Source organism: Oncorhynchus gorbuscha, unplaced genomic scaffold (genome assembly GCF_021184085.1).
Source record: "Oncorhynchus gorbuscha isolate QuinsamMale2020 ecotype Even-year unplaced genomic scaffold, OgorEven_v1.0 Un_scaffold_724, whole genome shotgun sequence".
In the NCBI taxonomy this organism is placed as follows: domain Eukaryota; kingdom Metazoa; phylum Chordata; class Actinopteri; order Salmoniformes; family Salmonidae; genus Oncorhynchus; species Oncorhynchus gorbuscha.
The window spans coordinates 255,001-271,930 of NW_025745780.1; the positions used below are offsets into that span (position 1 = coordinate 255,001).

The 16,930-nt window shown below is 47.5% G+C and overlaps 1 protein-coding gene across 1 annotated transcript in view; it reads left to right on the top strand.

Moving 5' to 3' along the window:
• LOC124019920 (epidermal growth factor receptor kinase substrate 8-like) overlaps positions 1 to 16,930 on the top strand; it is a gene marked incomplete at its 5' end in the record, with an annotated part of 181,377 nt that overhangs the window by 143,143 nt on the left and 21,304 nt on the right. The window contains 5 exons of the mRNA XM_046335367.1: positions 1 to 209; positions 354 to 480; positions 6,171 to 6,285; positions 13,699 to 13,839; positions 16,116 to 16,151. The exon at positions 1 to 209 is cut by the window's left edge and continues 157 nt beyond it. Of these exons, the coding sequence (XP_046191323.1) occupies positions 1 to 209; positions 354 to 480; positions 6,171 to 6,285; positions 13,699 to 13,839; positions 16,116 to 16,151 (628 nt within the window). The remainder of the gene's footprint in view (positions 210 to 353; positions 481 to 6,170; positions 6,286 to 13,698; positions 13,840 to 16,115; positions 16,152 to 16,930) is intronic.

The window sequence follows — 16,930 nt, forward strand, 5'->3', positions numbered from 1 at the left end:
TAATGACAGTCCCTTCATCAGTAATGACAGTCCCTTCATCAATAATGACAGTCCCTTCATCAATAATGACAGTCCCTTCATCAGTAATGACAGTCCCTTCATCAGTAATGACAGTCCCTTCATCAGTAATGACAGTCCCTTCATCAGTAATGACAGTCCCTTCATCAGTAATGACAGTCCCTTCATCAGTAATGACAGTCCCTTCATCAGTAATGACAATATTTTCATCAATAATGACAGTCAATTGATGAATAATGACAGTCCACTGATCAGTGATCACAGTCTCTTGATCAGTGATAATAACTGAGAGTTCAGCTGATGTGTTTGTGTTATCTGTTTCCCTCAGCATCCAGGTGTACAGGACTTCCCGTCTTCACAAGGGTATGCATTGGACAACAAGGCCTACAAACGCATGCACCTCTCGGACCAGGGCACGGCCGTGCAGGCCTTCAACCAGGCCGTCTCACGACACGTAGACCGGTAACACTGTGGTCACCTGACTGAACCCAACGCCCTGAAGAACTGGCCATGTTTTACCGTCTATAAAACCAATGCCCCTCTGGGCACACTTCATTTACTCTAAATCTGAACTGTAAAACTGTCCCCTCTCAAATGGGAAACATATTCTTTCCTGCTGCTGTAGCATCTTCCAATCTCATCTCCCTCTCTCTGAGAGAGAATAAACATCACATCCCAGGAAGTAGCTAGCTAACTGTAGAATAAACATCACATCCCAGTGAGTAGCTAGCTAGCTAACTGTAGAATAAACATCACATCCCAGGAAGTAGCTAGCTAACTGTAGAATAAACATCACATCCCAGGAAGTAGCTAGCTACCTGTAGAATAAACATCACATCCCAGGAAGTAGCTAGCTTGCTAACTGTAGAATAAACATCACATCCCAGGAAGTAGCTAGCTACCTGTAGAATAAACATCACATCCCAGGAAGTAGCTAGCTAACTGTAGAATAAACATCACATCCCAGTGAGTAGCTAGCTAACTGTAGAATAAACATCACATCCCAGTGAGTAGCTAGCTAACTGTAGAATAAACATCACATCCCAGGAAGTAGCTAGGTAACTGTAGAATAAACATCACATCCCAGGAAGTAGCTAGCTAACTGTAGAATAAACATCACATCCCAGGTAGTAGCTAGCTAACTGTAGAATAAACATCACATCCCAGTGAGTAGCTAGCTAACTGTAGAATAAACATCACATCCCAGGAAGTAGCTAGCTAACTGTAGAATAAACATCACATCCCAGGAAGTAGCTAGCTAACTGTAGAATAAACATCACATCCCAGGAAGTAGCTAGCTAACTGTAGAATAAACATCACATCCCAGGAAGTAGCTAGCTACCTGTAGAATAAACATCACATCCCAGGAAGTAGCTAGCTAACTGTAGAATAAACATCACATCCCAGGAAGTAGCTAGCTAACTGTAGAATAAACATCACATCCCAGGAAGTAGCTAGCTAACTGTAGAATAAACATCACATCCCAGTGAGTAGCTAGCTAACTGTAGAATAAACATCACATCCCAGGAATTAGCTAGCTAACTGTAGAATAAACATCACATCCCAGGTAGTAGCTAGCTAACTGTAGAATAAACATCACATCCCAGTGAGTAGCTAGCTAACTGTAGAATAAACATCACATCCCAGGAAGTAGCTAGCTTGCTAACTGTAGAATAAACATCACATCCCAGGAAGTAGCTAGCTAACTGTAGAATAAACATCACATCACAGCAAGTAGCTAGCTAACTGTAGAATAAACATCACATCCCAGGAAGTAGCTAGCTAACTGTAGAATAAACATCACATCCCAGGAAGTAGCTAGCTAACTGTAGAATAAACATCACATCCCAGGAATTAGCTAGCTAACTGTAGAATAAACATCACATCCCAGGTAGTAGCTAGCTAACTGTAGAATAAACATCACATCCCAGTGAGTAGCTAGCTAACTGTAGAATAAACATCACATCCCAGTGAGTAGCTAGCTAGCTAACTGTAGAATAAACATCACATCCCAGGAAGTAGCTAGCTAACTGTAGAATAAACATCACATCCCAGTGAATAGCTAGCTAGCTAACGATTGAATAAACATCACATCCCAGGAAGTAGCAAGGTAACTGTGAAAATAAACATCACATCCCAGGAAGTAGCTAGCTAACTGTATAATAAACATCACATCCCAGTGAGTAGCTAGCTTGCTAACTGTAGAATAAACATCACATCCCAGGAAGTAGCTAGCTAACTGTAGAATAAACATCACATCCCAGGAAGTAGCTAGGTAACTGAAGAATAAACATCACATCCCAGTGAGTAGGTAGCTAGCTGTAGAATAAATATCACATCCCAGGAAGTAGCTAGCTAACTGTAGAATAAACATCACATCCCAGGAAGTAGCTAGCTAACTGTAGAATAAACATCACATCCCAGGAAGTAGCTAGCTAACTGTAGAATAAACATCACATCCCAGGAAGTAGCTAGCTAACTGTAGAATAAACATCACATCCCAGGAAGTAGCTAGCTAACTGTAGAATAAACATCACATCCCAGTGAGTAGCTAGCTACCTGTAGAATAAACATCACATCCCAGGAAGTAGCTAGCTTGCTAACTGTAGAATAAACATCACATCCCAGGAAGTAGCTAGCTAACTGTAGAATAAACATCACATCCCAGGAAGTAGCTAGGTAACTGAAGAATAAACATCACATCCCAGTGAGTAGCTAGCTAGCTGTAGAATAAATATCACATCCCAGGAAGTAGCTAGCTAACTGTAGAATAAACATCACATCCCAGGAAGTAGCTAGCTAACTGTAGAATAAACATCACATCCCAGGAAGTAGCTAGCTAACTGTAGAATAAACATCACATCCCAGGAAGTAGCTAGCTACCTGTAGAATAAACATCACATCCCAGGAAGTAGCTAGCTAACTGTAGAATAAACATCACATCCCAGTGAGTAGCTAGCTAACTGTAGAATAAACATCACATCCCAGTGAGTAGCTAGCTAACTGTAGAATAAACATCACATCCCAGGAAGTAGCTAGCTTGCTAACTGTAGAATAAACATCACATCCCAGTGAGTAGCTAGCTAACTGTAGAATAAACATCACATCCCAGGAAGTAGCTAGCTAACTGTAGAATAAACATCACATCCCAGGAATTAGCTAGCTAACTGTAGAATAAACATCACATCCCAGGTAGTAGCTAGCTAACTGTAGAATAAACATCACATCCCAGTGAGTAGCTAGCTAACTGTAGAATAAACATCACATCCCAGTGAGTAGCTAGCTAGCTAACTGTAGAATAAACATCACATCCCAGGAAGTAGCTAGCTAACTGTAGAATAAACATCACATCCCAGTGAATAGCTAGCTAGCTAACGATTGAATAAACATCACATCCCAGGAAGTAGCAAAGTAACTGTGAAAATAAACATCACATCCCAGGAAGTAGCTAGCTAACTGTAGAATAAACATCACATCCCAGTGAGTAGCTAGCTTGCTAACTATAGAATAAACATCACATCCCAGGAAGTAGCTAGCTAACTGTAGAATAAACATCACATCCCAGGAAGTAGCTAGGTAACTGAAGAATAAACATCACATCCCAGTGAGTAGCTAGCTAGCTGTAGAATAAACATCACATCCCAGGAAGTAGCTAGCTAACTGTAGAATAAACATCACATCCCAGTGAGTAGCTAGCTTGCTAACTGTAGAATAAACATCACATCCCAGGAAGTAGCTAGCTTGCTAACTGTAGAATAAACATCACATCCCAGGAAGTAGCTAGGTAACTGTAGAATAAACATCACATCCCAGGAAGTAGCTAGCTAACTGTAGAATAAACATCACATCCCAGGAAGTAGCTAGCTAACTGTAGAATAAACATCACATCCCAGTGAGTAGCTAGCTAGCTAACGATTGAATAAATATCACATCCCAGGAAGTAGCTAGGTAACTGTGAAAATAAACATCACATCCTAGGAAGTAGCTAGCTAACTGTAGAATAAACATCACATCCCAGTGAGTAGCTAGCTAGCTAACGATTGAATAAATATCACATCCCAGGAAGTAGCAAGGTAACTGTGAAAATAAACATCACATCCCAGGTAGTAGCTAGCTAACTGTAGAATAAACATCACATCCCAGGTAGTAGCTAGCTAGCTAACGATTGAATAAACATCACATCCCAGGAAGTAGCTAGCTAACAATTAAATAAACATCACATCCCAGTGAGTAGCTAGCTAGCTAACGATTTAATAAATATCACATCCCAGGAAGTAGCTAGGTAACTGTAGAATAAACATCACATCCCAGTGAGTAGCTAGCTAGCTGTAGAATAAACATCACATCCCAGGAAGTAGCTAGCTAGCTGTAGAATAAACATCACATCCCAGGAAGTAGCTAGCTAACTGTAGAATAAACATCACATCCCAGGAAGTAGCTAGGTACCTGTAGAATAAACATCACATCCCAGTGAGTAGCTAGCTAGCTAACGATTGAAGAAACATCACATCGCAGGAAGTAGCTAACAACAATTGAATAAACATCACATCCCAGGAAGTAGCTAACTAACGATTGAATAAATATCACATCCCAGTGAGTAGCTAGCTAACTGTAGAATAAACATCACATCCCAGTGAGTAGCTAGCTAGCCGTAGAATAAACATCACATCCCAGGAAGTAGCTAGCTAGCTGTAGAATAAACATCACATCCCAGGAAGTAGCTAGCTAACTGTAGAATAAACATCACATCCCAGGAAGTAGCTAGGTAACTGTAGAATAAACATCACATCCCAGTGAGTAGCTAGCTAGCTAACGATTGAAGAAACATCACATCCCAGGAAGTAGCTAGCTAACAATTAAATAAACATCACATCCCAGTGAGTAGCTAGCTAGCTAACGATTGAAGAAACATCACATCGCAGGAAGTAGCTAACAACAATTGAATAAACATCACATCCCAGGAAGTAGCTAACTAACGATTGAATAAACATCACATCCCAGGAAGTAGCTAGCTAACTGTAGAATAAACATCACATCCCAGTGAGTAGCTAGCTAGCTGTAGAATAAACATCACATCCCAGGAAGTAGCTAGCTAGCTGTAGAATAAACATCACATCCCAGGAAGTAGCTAGCTAACTGTATAATAAACATCACATCCCAGGAAGTAGCTAGGTAACTGTAGAATAAACATCACATCCCAGTGAGTAGCTAGCTAGCTAACGATTGAAGAAACATCACATCGCAGGAAGTAGCTAACAACAATTGAATAAACATCACATCCCAGGAAGTAGCAAACTAAGGATTGAATAAATAGCACATCCCAGTGAGTAGCTAGCTATCTAACGGTTGAATAAACATAATGAGCGTCAGGTAGTAGCTAGCTGGCTAAAGGTAGCAGCATGAGGGACAGGAAGTAGTTATTTCCTACTGGTGTAGAATCTGCCAATCTCATCTCTTACTCTCCCCTATTGGTTCACACCGGATCCTCTTACATTGTGTCTGTATTCACAGTGTTGTCTCCTTTCCATTGGGATTCTCATCCTCCGTTCTTATCCTCTTAGGGGTTAACAGGCTAACACTCTGACTCTATAATGTTCTACTGTATATAAAAACATCACAACTCTGGGTGCTAGGGGTAATCTGGATCAATCACAGCCCCCTCTATCCTCTCCCTCTACCTCTGTTCTTTCTCTAACACTCTGACTCTATAATGTTCTACTGTAAATAAAAACATCACAACTCTGGGTGCTAGGGGTAATCTGGATCAATCACAGCCCCCTCTATCCTCTCCCTCTACCTCTGTTCTTTCTCTAACCTCTGATGTTAAAGTTGGGCCACTTCTCCTCGGCTGGGACAGTCAGTAGCAGTAGCATGTCGGTGTCTGTGGTCCATGTTTGGCTTTATCCCAGTTCAGTCATGTCCATAAGCATGTAGCTTGTACCACCACACCGTGCAGTGTGTCTCCTGTAGTGTCGTACTGTACTGTGGGTTTTTTGGACGTTGAGATGTGCTTGGTCTGTTGTGCACAACGCATGTTGTGGTTTTGGATGATGATATGATTGGATACGACATGTACATTCATCCTCAGTGTATCAGTTCTACTGTTAGTCCATCCGTCTAACCCCTGACCTCTTAACCTCTGACGTGAACAGGAACTACGATGCCCACGGCAGCAGAGGTCAGCCGAAACTGTTTGCCAAATCCAAGTATGACTTCGTGGCCAGAAACAACACGGAGCTGTCATTGGTACAGGACGAGGTTGTGGAGGTAAGGAACGGTTAACCCAAACATTTAACACGAAGGCTCACTGCAACATGTAACGTCAGTGTAATAACCCCAGAATAGTAAAGACTGTTGTTTCAGACCCTGCGTCACGGCACATAGTTATGAACGTCTTTGTTTCACCAATGTTGTCTTGTGTCGATCACGAGAACACTCATTTTACGACAAGAACCACTAGATGGCAGTGGAGAGCACAGACACATGTTGTGCTCAATGTTTGACCCCAGGGGAGAACGATTGCCCCCTCTCGATGAAGCCCACAAAGTTCATGGCCGACCGCGGTACTGTAGGCATTGTTTGCAGAAAATGGGATACCGCAGTATAGTGAATGGGAAAATGGCTTTGTGGTTAATCTTAGTGTAAATAAAATAAAAAATCGAACACAATCATGTTACCAGTAAATACCTCTATTACACCAGATGTATGTTCTTGAGCCGATTAGTTTAAAATCACACACGGAAGAAGTTTGAAGGATCATTTAGTTGCTAATGGCAGCCTGCAGTACCCCAGTCAATCAGAGGAGGCAGCACTGAGTTAGCCTGCAGTACCCCAGTCAATCAGAGGAGGCAGCACTGAGTTAGCCTGCAGTACCCCGGTCAATGAGAGGAGGCAGCACTGAGTTAGCCTGCAGTACCCCGGTCAATGAGAGGCAGCACTGAGTTAGCCTGCATTACCCCGGTCAATCAGAGGAGGCAGCACTGAGTTAGCCTGCAGTACCCCGGTCAATGAGAGGAGGCAGCACTGAGTTAGCCTGCAGTACCCCGGTCAATGAGAGGCAGCACTGAGTTAGCCTGCATTACCCCGGTCAATGAGAGGAGGCAGCACTGAGTTAGCCTGCAGTACCCCGGTCAATGAGAGGAGGCAGCACTGAGTTAGCCTGCAGTACCCCGGTCAATCAGAGGAGGCAGCACTGAGTTAGCCTGCAGTACCCCGGTCAATCAGAGGAGGCAGCACTGAGTTAGCCTGCAGTACCCCGGTCAATGAGAGGAGGCAGCACTGAGTTAGCCTGCAGTACCCCGGTCAATGAGAGGAGGCAGCACTGAGTTAGCCTGCAGTACCCCGGTCAATCAGAGGAGGCAGCACTGAGTTAGCCTGCAGTACCCCGGTCAATCAGAGGAGGCAGCACTGAGTTAGCCTGCAGTACCCCGGTCAATGAGAGGAGGCAGCACTGAGTTAGCATGCAGTACCCCGGTCAATGAGAGGAGGCAGCACTGAGTTAGCCTGCAGTACCCCGGTCAATGAGAGGAGGCAGCATTGAGTTAGCCTGCAGTACCCCGGTCAATGAGAGGAGGCAGCACTGAGTTAGCCTGCAGTACCCCGGTCAATGAGAGGAGGCAGCACTGAGTTAGCCTGCAGTACCCCGGTCAATCAGAGGAGGCAGCACTGAGTTAGCCTGCAGTACCCCGGTCAATAAGAGGAGGCAGCACTGAGTTAGCCTACAGTACCCCGGTCAATAAGAGGAGGCAGCACTGAGTTAGCCTGCAGTACCCCGGTCAATGAGAGGAGGCAGCATTGAGTTAGCCTGCAGTACCCCGGTCAATGAGAGGAGGCAGCACTGAGTTAGCCTGCAGTACCCCGGTCAATCAGAGGAGGCAGCACTGAGTTAGCCTGCAGTACCCCGGTCAATAAGAGGAGGCAGCACTGAGTTAGCCTGCAGTACCCCGGTCAATAAGAGGAGGCAGCACTGAGTTAGCCTGCAGTACCCCGGTCAATAAGAGGAGGCAGCACTGAGTTAGCCTACAGTACCCCGGTCAATGAGAGGAGGCAGCACTGAGTTAGCCTGCAGTAACCCGGTCAATGAGAGGAGGCAGCACTGAGTTAGCCTGCAGTACCCCGGTCAATAAGAGGAGGCAGCACTGAGTTAGCCTGCAGTACCCCGGTCAATAAGAGGAGGCAGCACTGAGTTAGCCTGCAGTAACCCGGTCAATGAGAGGAGGCAGCACTGAGTTAGCCTGCAGTACCCCGGTCAATAAGAGGAGGCAGCACTGAGTTAGCCTGCAGTACCCCGGTCAATGAGAGGAGGCAGCACTGAGTTAGCCTGCAGTACCCCGGTCAATGAGAGGAGGCAGCACTGAGTTAGCCTGCAGTACCCCGGTCAATGAGAGGAGGCAGCACTGAGTTAGCCTGCAGTACCCCGGTCAATGAGAGGAGGCAGCACTGAGTTAGCCTGCAGTACCCCGGTCAATAAGAGGAGGCAGCACTGAGTTAGCCTGCAGTACCCCGGTCAATGTGAGGAGGCAGCACTGAGTTAGCCTGCAGTACCCCGGTCAATAAGAGGAGGCAGCACTGAGTTAGCCTACAGTACCCCGGTCAATAAGAGGAGGCAGCACTGAGTTAGCCTGCAGTAACCCGGTCAATAAGAGGAGGCAGCACTGAGTTAGCCTGCAGTACCCCGGTCAATGTGAGGAGGCAGCACTGAGTTAGCCTGCAGTACCCCGGTCAATGTGAGGAGGCAGCACTGAGTTAGCCTGCAGTACCCCGGTCAATGTGAGGAGGCAGCACTGAGTTAGCCTGTAGTACCCCGGTCAATGAGAGGAGGCAGCACTGAGTTAGCCTGCAGTACCCCGGTCAATTAGTGGAGGCAGCACTGAGTTAGCCTGCAGTACCCCGGTCAATGAGAGGAGGCAGCACTGAGTTAGCCTGCAGTACCCCGGTCAATGTGAGGAGGCAGCACTGAGTTAGCCTGCAGTACCCCGGTCAATGAGAGGAGGCAGCACTGAGTTAGCCTGCAGTACCCCGGTCAATGTGAGGAGGCAGTACTGAGTTAGCCTGCAGTACCCCGGTCAATGAGAGGAGGCAGCACTGAGTTAGCCTGCAGTACCCCGGTCAATGTGAGGAGGCAGCACTGAGTTAGCCTGCAGTACCCCGGTCAATAAGAGGAGGCAGCATTGAGTTAGCCTGCAACGTCACTTTCTCGCAAAGCTCAAACTGTGAGCATGTTACGTATCCATCGGAAGCCATCTTAACAGATGACTTTGTCTTCAAATGCCCTATTGCCACTTCACATAGGAATGAGTGGTGTCATGGGATCGATGGCTTTGTCGATTCATATACAGTCATTGGTTTAACCACATCTCCCCCTGGAGTCAGGTCCATCTACAACACACTGTAACCAATCCTCCCCTGGTAACCCTGGTCCATCTACAACACACTGTTACCAATCCTCCCCCCCTGGTAACCACTGGTCCCCCAGGTCCATCTACAACACACACTGTAACCAATCCTCCCCTGGTAACCCTGGTCCATCTACAACACACTGTAACCAATCCTCCCCCTGGTAACCCTGGTCCATCTACAACACATTGTAACCAATCCTCCCCCTGGTAACCCTGGTCAGGTCCATCTACAACACACTGTAACCAATCCTCCCCCTGGTAACCCTGGTCCATCTACAACACACTGTAACCAATCCTCCCCCTGGTAAGGAGGTCCATCTACAACACACTGTAACCAATCCTCCCCTGGTAACCCTGAGTTAACCAATCCTCCCCTGGTAACCTGTCCATCTACAACACACTGTAACCAATCCTCCCCCTGGTAACCCTGGTCAGGTCCATCTACAACACACTGTAACCAATCCTCCCCCTGGTAACCCTGGTCAGGTCCATCTACAACACACTGTAACCAATCCTCCCCCTGGTAACCCTGGTCAGGTCCATCTACAACACACTGTAACCAATCCTCCCCCTGGTAACCCTGGTCAGGTCCATCTACAACACACTGTAACCAATCCTCCCCCTGGTAACCCTGGTCCATCTACAACACACTGTAACCAATCCTCCCCCTGGTAACCCTGGTCCATCTACAACACACTGTAACCAATCCTCCCCCTGGTAACCCTGGTCCATCTACAACACACTGTAACCAATCCTCCCCCTGGTAACCCTGGTCAGGTCCATCTACAACACACTGTAACCAATCCTCCCCCTGGTAACTGGTCCATCTACAACACACTGTAACCAATCCTCCCCTGGTAACCCTGGTCCATCTACAACACCTGTAACCAATCCTCCCCCTGGTAACCCTGGTCCATCTACAACACACTGTAACCAATCCTCCCCTGGTAACCCTGGTCAGGTCCATCTACAACACACTGTAACCAATCCTCCCCTGGTAACCCTGGTCCATCTACAACACACTGTAACCAATCCTCCCCCTGGTAACCCTGGTCCATCTACAACACACTGTAACCAATCCTCCCCTGGTAACCCTGGTACAACACACTGTAACCAATCCTCCCCCTGGTAACCCTGGTCAGGTCCATCTACAACACACTGTAACCAATCCTCCCCCTGGTAACCCTGTCAGGTCCATCTACAACACACTGTAACCAATCCTCCCCTGGTAACCCTGGTCCATCTACAACACACTGTAACCAATCCTCCCCTGGTAACCCTGGTCCATCTACAACACACTGTAACCAATCCTCCCCTGGTAACCCTGGTCCATCTACAACACACTGTAACCAATCCTCCCCTGGTGGAGTAACCAATCCTCCCCCTGGTAACCCTGGTGTCCATCTACAACACACTGTAACCAATCCTCCCCTGGTAACCCTGGTCAGGTCCATCTACAACACACTGTAACCAATCCTCCCCTGGTAACAGATGTAACCAATCCTCCCCTTTGTCTTCAAATGGTCCATCTACAACCACTAACCAATCCTCCCCTGGTTGCCACTTCAACTGGTAATCAGGACATGTAACCAAGTAACCCTGGTGTCACCCTGGTCCATCTACAACACACTGTAACCAATCCTCCCCTGGTAATGGTCCATCTACAACACACTGTAACCAATCCTCCCCCTGGTAACCCTGGTCATATCTACAACACAGTCATTGGTTTAACCACATCTACCCCCTGGTCCATCCTGGTAACCCTGGTCCATCTACAACACACTGTAACCAATCCTCCCCCTGGTAACCCTGGTCCATCTACAACACACTGTAACCAATCCTCCCCCCCTGGTAACCCTGGTCAGGTCCATCTACAACACACTGTAACCAATCCTCCCCTGGTAACCCTGGTCCATCTACAACACACTGTAACCAATCCTCCCCTGGTAACCCTGGTCCATCTACAACACACTGTAACCAATCCTCCCCCTGGTAACCCTGGTCAGGTCCATCTACAACACACTGTAACCAATCCTCCCCCTGGTAACCCTGGTCCATCTACAACACACTGTAACCAATCCTCCCCCTGGTAACCCTGGTCCATCTACAACACACTGTAACCAATCCTCTCCCTGGTAACCCTGGTCCATCTACAACACACTGTAACCAATCCTCCCCCTGGTAACCCTGTCCATCTACAACACACTGTAACCAACCCTGGTCAGGTCCATCTACAACACACTGTAACCAATCCTCCCCCTGGTAACCCTGGTCAGGTCCACATCTACAACACACTGTAACTGGTAACCCTGGTCAGGTCCATCTACAACACACTGTAACCAATCCTCCCCCTGGTAACCCTGGTCAGGTCCATCTACAACACACTGTAACCAATCCTCCCCCTGGTAACCCTGGTCCATCTACAACACACTGTAACCAATCCTCCCCCTGGTAACCCTGGTCCATCTACAACACACTGTAACCAATCCTCCCCTGGTAACCCTGGTCCATCTACAACACACTGTAACCAATCCTCCCCCTGGTAACCCTGGTCCATCTACAACACACTGTAACCAATACAACACACCTCCTCCCCTGGTAACCCTGGTCAGGTCCATCTACAACACACTGTAACCAATCCTCCCCCTGGTAACCCTGGTCAGGTCCATCTACAACACACTGTAACCAATCCTCCCCCTGGTAACCCTGGTCAGGTCCATCTACAACACACTGTAACCAATCCTCCCCTGGTAACCCTGGTCCATCTACAACACACTGTAACCAATCCTCCCCTGGTAACCCTGGTCCATCTACAACACACTGTAACCAATCCTCCCCTGGTAACCCTGGTCCATCTACAACACACTGTAACCAATCCTCCCCCTGGTAACCCTGGTCAGGTCCATCTACAACACACTGTAACCAATCCTCCCCTGGTCAGGTCCATCTACAACACACTGTAACCAATCCTCCCCTGGTAACCCTGGTCCATCTACAACACACTGTAACCAATCCTCCCCCCCTGGTAACCCTGGGTCCATCTACAACACACTGTAACCAATCCTCCCCCTGGTAACCCTGGTCCATCTACAACACACTAACCAATCCTCCCCCTGGTAACCCTGGTCAGGTCCATCACACTGTAACCAATCCTCCCCTGGTAACCCTGGTCAGGTCCATCTACAACACACTGTCCAATCCTCCCCCTGGTACAGGTCCATCTACAACACTGTAACCAATCCTCCCCTGGTAACCCTGGTGGTCCATCTACAACACACTGTAACCAATCCTCCCCCTGGTAACCCTGGTCCATCTACAACACACTGTAACCAATCCTCCCCCTGGTAACCCTGGTCCATCTACAACACACTGTAACCAATCCTCCCCTGGTAACCCTGGTCCATCTACAACACACTGTAACCAATCCTCCCCTGGTAACCCTGGTCAGGTCCATCTACAACACACTGTAACCAATCCTCCCCTGGTAACCCTGGTCCATCTACAACACACTGTAACCAATCCTCCCCCTGGTAACCCTGGTCCATCTACAACACACTGTAACCAATCCTCCCCTGGTAAGGTCCATCTACAACACACTGTAACCAATCCTCCCCCCCTGTCCATCTACAACACACTGTAACCAATCCTCCCCTGGTAACCCTGGTAACCCTGGTAACCCTGGTTCCATCTACAACACACTGTAACCAATCCTCCCCCTGGTAACCCTGGTCCATCTACAACACACTGTAACCAATCCTCCCCCTGGTAACCCTGGTCCATCTACAACACACTGTAACCCTGGTCCATCCAATAACCTCCTCCCCTGGTAACCCTGGTCAGGTCCATATACAACACACTGTAACCAATCCTCCCCCCCTGGTAACCCTGGTCAGGTCCATCTACAACACACTGTAACCAATCCTCCCCCCTGGTCCATCTACAACCCTGGTAACCCTGGTCAGGTCCATCTACAACACACTGTAACCAATCCTCCCCCTGGTAACCCTGGTAACCCTGGTTCATCTACAACACACTGTAACCAATCCTCCCCCTGGTAACCCTGGTCCATCTACAACACACTGTAACCAATCATCTACAACCCCTGGTAATCCTCCCCCTGGTCCATCTACAACACACTGTAACCAATCCTCCCCCTGGTAACCCTGGTCAGGTCCATATACAACACACTGTAACCAATCCTCCCCCTGGTAACCCTGGTCAGGTCCATCTACAACACACTGTAACCAATTCTCCCCCTGGTAACCCTGGTAATCCTGGTCAGGTGCTGGATGACAGGAAGCAGTGGTGGAAAGTGTGTAACTGCTCCGGGGCGTCTGGTTATGTGCCAAACAACATCCTGGAGGTCACCAAGGCTGTGGACGTCACGGTGCGGGGGGAACCCATCTATAGCCATACTATACAGGTGAGTCCCTGGACGGTGTCTCTGAATAAGGTATTGATATTCTCAGCATTTCTATGTTAATATTAGTCATGTTGATAGAGTAAAATAATACAGTCGTGGCCAAATGTTTTGAGAATGACTCAAATATTAATATTCAAGTCTGCTGCCTCAGTTTGTATGATGGCAATTTGCATATACTCCAGAATGTTATGAAGAGTGATCAGAGGAATTGCAATTAATTGCAAAGTCCCTCTTTGCTATGCAAATGAACTGAATCCCCCCAAAACATTTCCACTGCATTTCAGCCCTGCCACAAAAGGACCAGCTGACATCATGTCAGTGATTCTCTCGTTAACACAGGTGTGAGTGTCGACGAGGACAATGCTTGAGATCACTCTGTCATGCTGATTGAGTTCGATGAACACACTGGAAGCTTCAAGAGGGTGGTGCTTGGAATCATTGGTCTTCCTCTGTCAACCATGGTTACCTGCAAGGAAACACATGCCATCATCATTGCTTTGCACAAAAAGTGCTTCACAGGCAAGGATATTGCTGCCAGTAAGATTGCACCTAAATCAACCATTTATCGGATCATCAAGAACTTCAAGAAGAGCGGTCCAATTGTTGTGAAGAAGGCTTCAGGGCGCCCAATAAAGTCCAGCAAGCGCAAGTACCGTCTCCTAAAGTTGATTCAGCTGCGGGATCGGGGCACCACCAGTACAGAGCTTGCTCAGGAATGGCAGCAGGCAGGTGTGAGTGCATCTGCACGCACAGTGAGGCAAAGACTTTTGGAGGATGGCCTGGTGTCAAGAAGGGCAGCAAAGAAGCCACTTCTCTCCAGGAAAAACATCAGGGACAGACTGATATACTGCAAAAGGTACAGGGATTGGACTGCTGAGGACTGAGGTAAAGTCATTTTCTCTGAATCCCCTTTCCGATTGTTTGGGGCATCCGGAAATAAAGCTTGTCCGGAGAAGACAAGGTGAGCGCTACCATCAGTCCTGTTTCATGCCAACAGTAAAGCATCCTGAGACCATTCATGTGTGGGGTTGCTTCTCAGCCAAGGGAGTGGGCTCACTCACAATTTTGCCTAAAAACACACCCATGAATAAAGAATGGTACCAACACATCCTCCGAGAGCAACTTCTCCCAACCATCCAGGAACAGTTTGGTGATGAACAATGCCTTTTCCAGCATGATGGAGCACCTTGTCATAAGGCAAAAGTGATAACTAAGTGGCTCGGGTCCATGGCCCGGAAACTCCCCAAACCTTAATCCCATTGAGAACTTGTGGTCAATCCTCAAGAGGTGGTGGACAAACAAAAACACACAAATTCTGACAAACTCCAAGCATTGATTATGGAAGAATGGGCTGCTATCAGTCAGGAAGTGGCCCAGAAGTTGATTGACAGCATGCCAGGGTGGATTGCAGAGGTCTTGAAAAAGAAGGGTCAACACTGCAAATATTGACTCTTTGCATCAAATTCATGTAACTGTCAATAAAAGCCTTTGACGCTTATGAAATGCTTGTAATTATACTTCAGTATCCATAGTAACATCTGACAATATCTGAAGACACTGAGGGAGACTTTGTGAAAATGAATATCTGTGTCTCAAAACATTTTGCCACGACTGTAGACTCCTCCACGACATGTTCACCAGTCCTATTGACAGAGTAAAGCATCTCATCAGCCATTAAATCATGTCCCTGTCATACATCTCATATTCATCTCTGTCTGTCTGTCTGTCTGTCTGTCTGTCTGTCTGTCTGTCTGTCTGTCTGTCTGTCTGTCTGTCTGTCTGTCTGTCTGTCTGTCTGTCTGTCTGTCTGTCTGTCTGTCTGTCTGTCTGTCTGTCTGTCTGTCTGTCTGTCTGTCTGTCTGTCTGTCTGTCTGTCTGTCTGTCTGTCTGTCTGTGTCTGTCTGTCTGTCTGTCTGTCTGTCTGTCTGTCTGTCTGTCTGTCTGTCTGTCTGTCTGTCTGTCTGTCTGTCTGCCTGTCTGTAACCTGTCTGTCTGTCTGTCTGTCTGTCTGTCTGTCTGTCTGTCTGTCTGTCTGTCTGTCTGTCTGTCTGTCTGTCTGTCTGTCTGTCTGTCTGTCTGTCTGTCTGTCTGTCTGTCTGTCTGTCTGTCTGTCTGCAACCTGTCTGTAACCTGTCTCTGTCTGTCTGTCGGCCTGTCGGTGTCTGTCTGTCTGTCTGTCTGTCTGTCTGTCTGTCTGTCTGTCTGTCTGTCTGTCTGTCTGTCTGTCTGTCTGTCTGTCTCCATTCCACCTGCTCCTCTTTGTCTTTCACATAAAGCTAATGATGCCAAAGAAGGAGTTTGAGTTGTTCAAGGTATGGTTGGTTGGACCAGAGTCATACTGTATATATTATATATATGGCTCTGGGTTAGAATGGCTCTGTGTGCTGAGTGCCTTTAGTGCAGTGATGGGCAGCTTTGATGGGGGCCACAAAAATCTGAACTTATCATGAGGGTGCTGCAGTGGCTCACGAGTCTGTTTACCCACTTCCATACCCACACATGCAGTCGGAGCCGGCCCTAACCTTCTGCAGTCGGAGCAGGCCCTAACCTCCTGCAGTCGGAGCCGGCCCCTAACCTTCTGGTGGCCCTAACCTCCTGCAGTCGGAGCCGGCCCTAACCTTCTGCAGTTGGAGCCGGCCCTAACCTCCTGCAGTCTGTAGTGTTTTAGTTTCCCCTGTAGCCGAGCTAGTGGAGGGATCTGGCTCCGTTCCATGTTATAGACGTCTAGATTCCCTCTGTGAGCTAGTGGAGTGTATCAGTAGTGTATCAGTCCCTCCTGTAGCCGAGCTGTAGCCGAGCTAGTGGAGGGATCTGTCTCCTTCCATGTTATAGACGTCTAGATTCCCTCTGTAGTGTATCAGTTTCCCCTGTAGCCGAGCTAGTGGAGGGATCTGTCTCTCTTCCATGTTATAGACGTCTAGATTCCCTCTGTAGTGTATCAGTTTCCCCTGTAGCCGAGCTAGTGGAGGGATCTGTCTCCCTTCCATGTTATAGACGTCTAGATTCCCTCTGTAGTGTATCAGTTTCCCCTGTAGCCGAGCTAGTGGAGGGATCTGTCTCTCTTCCATGTTATAGACGTCTAGATTCCCTC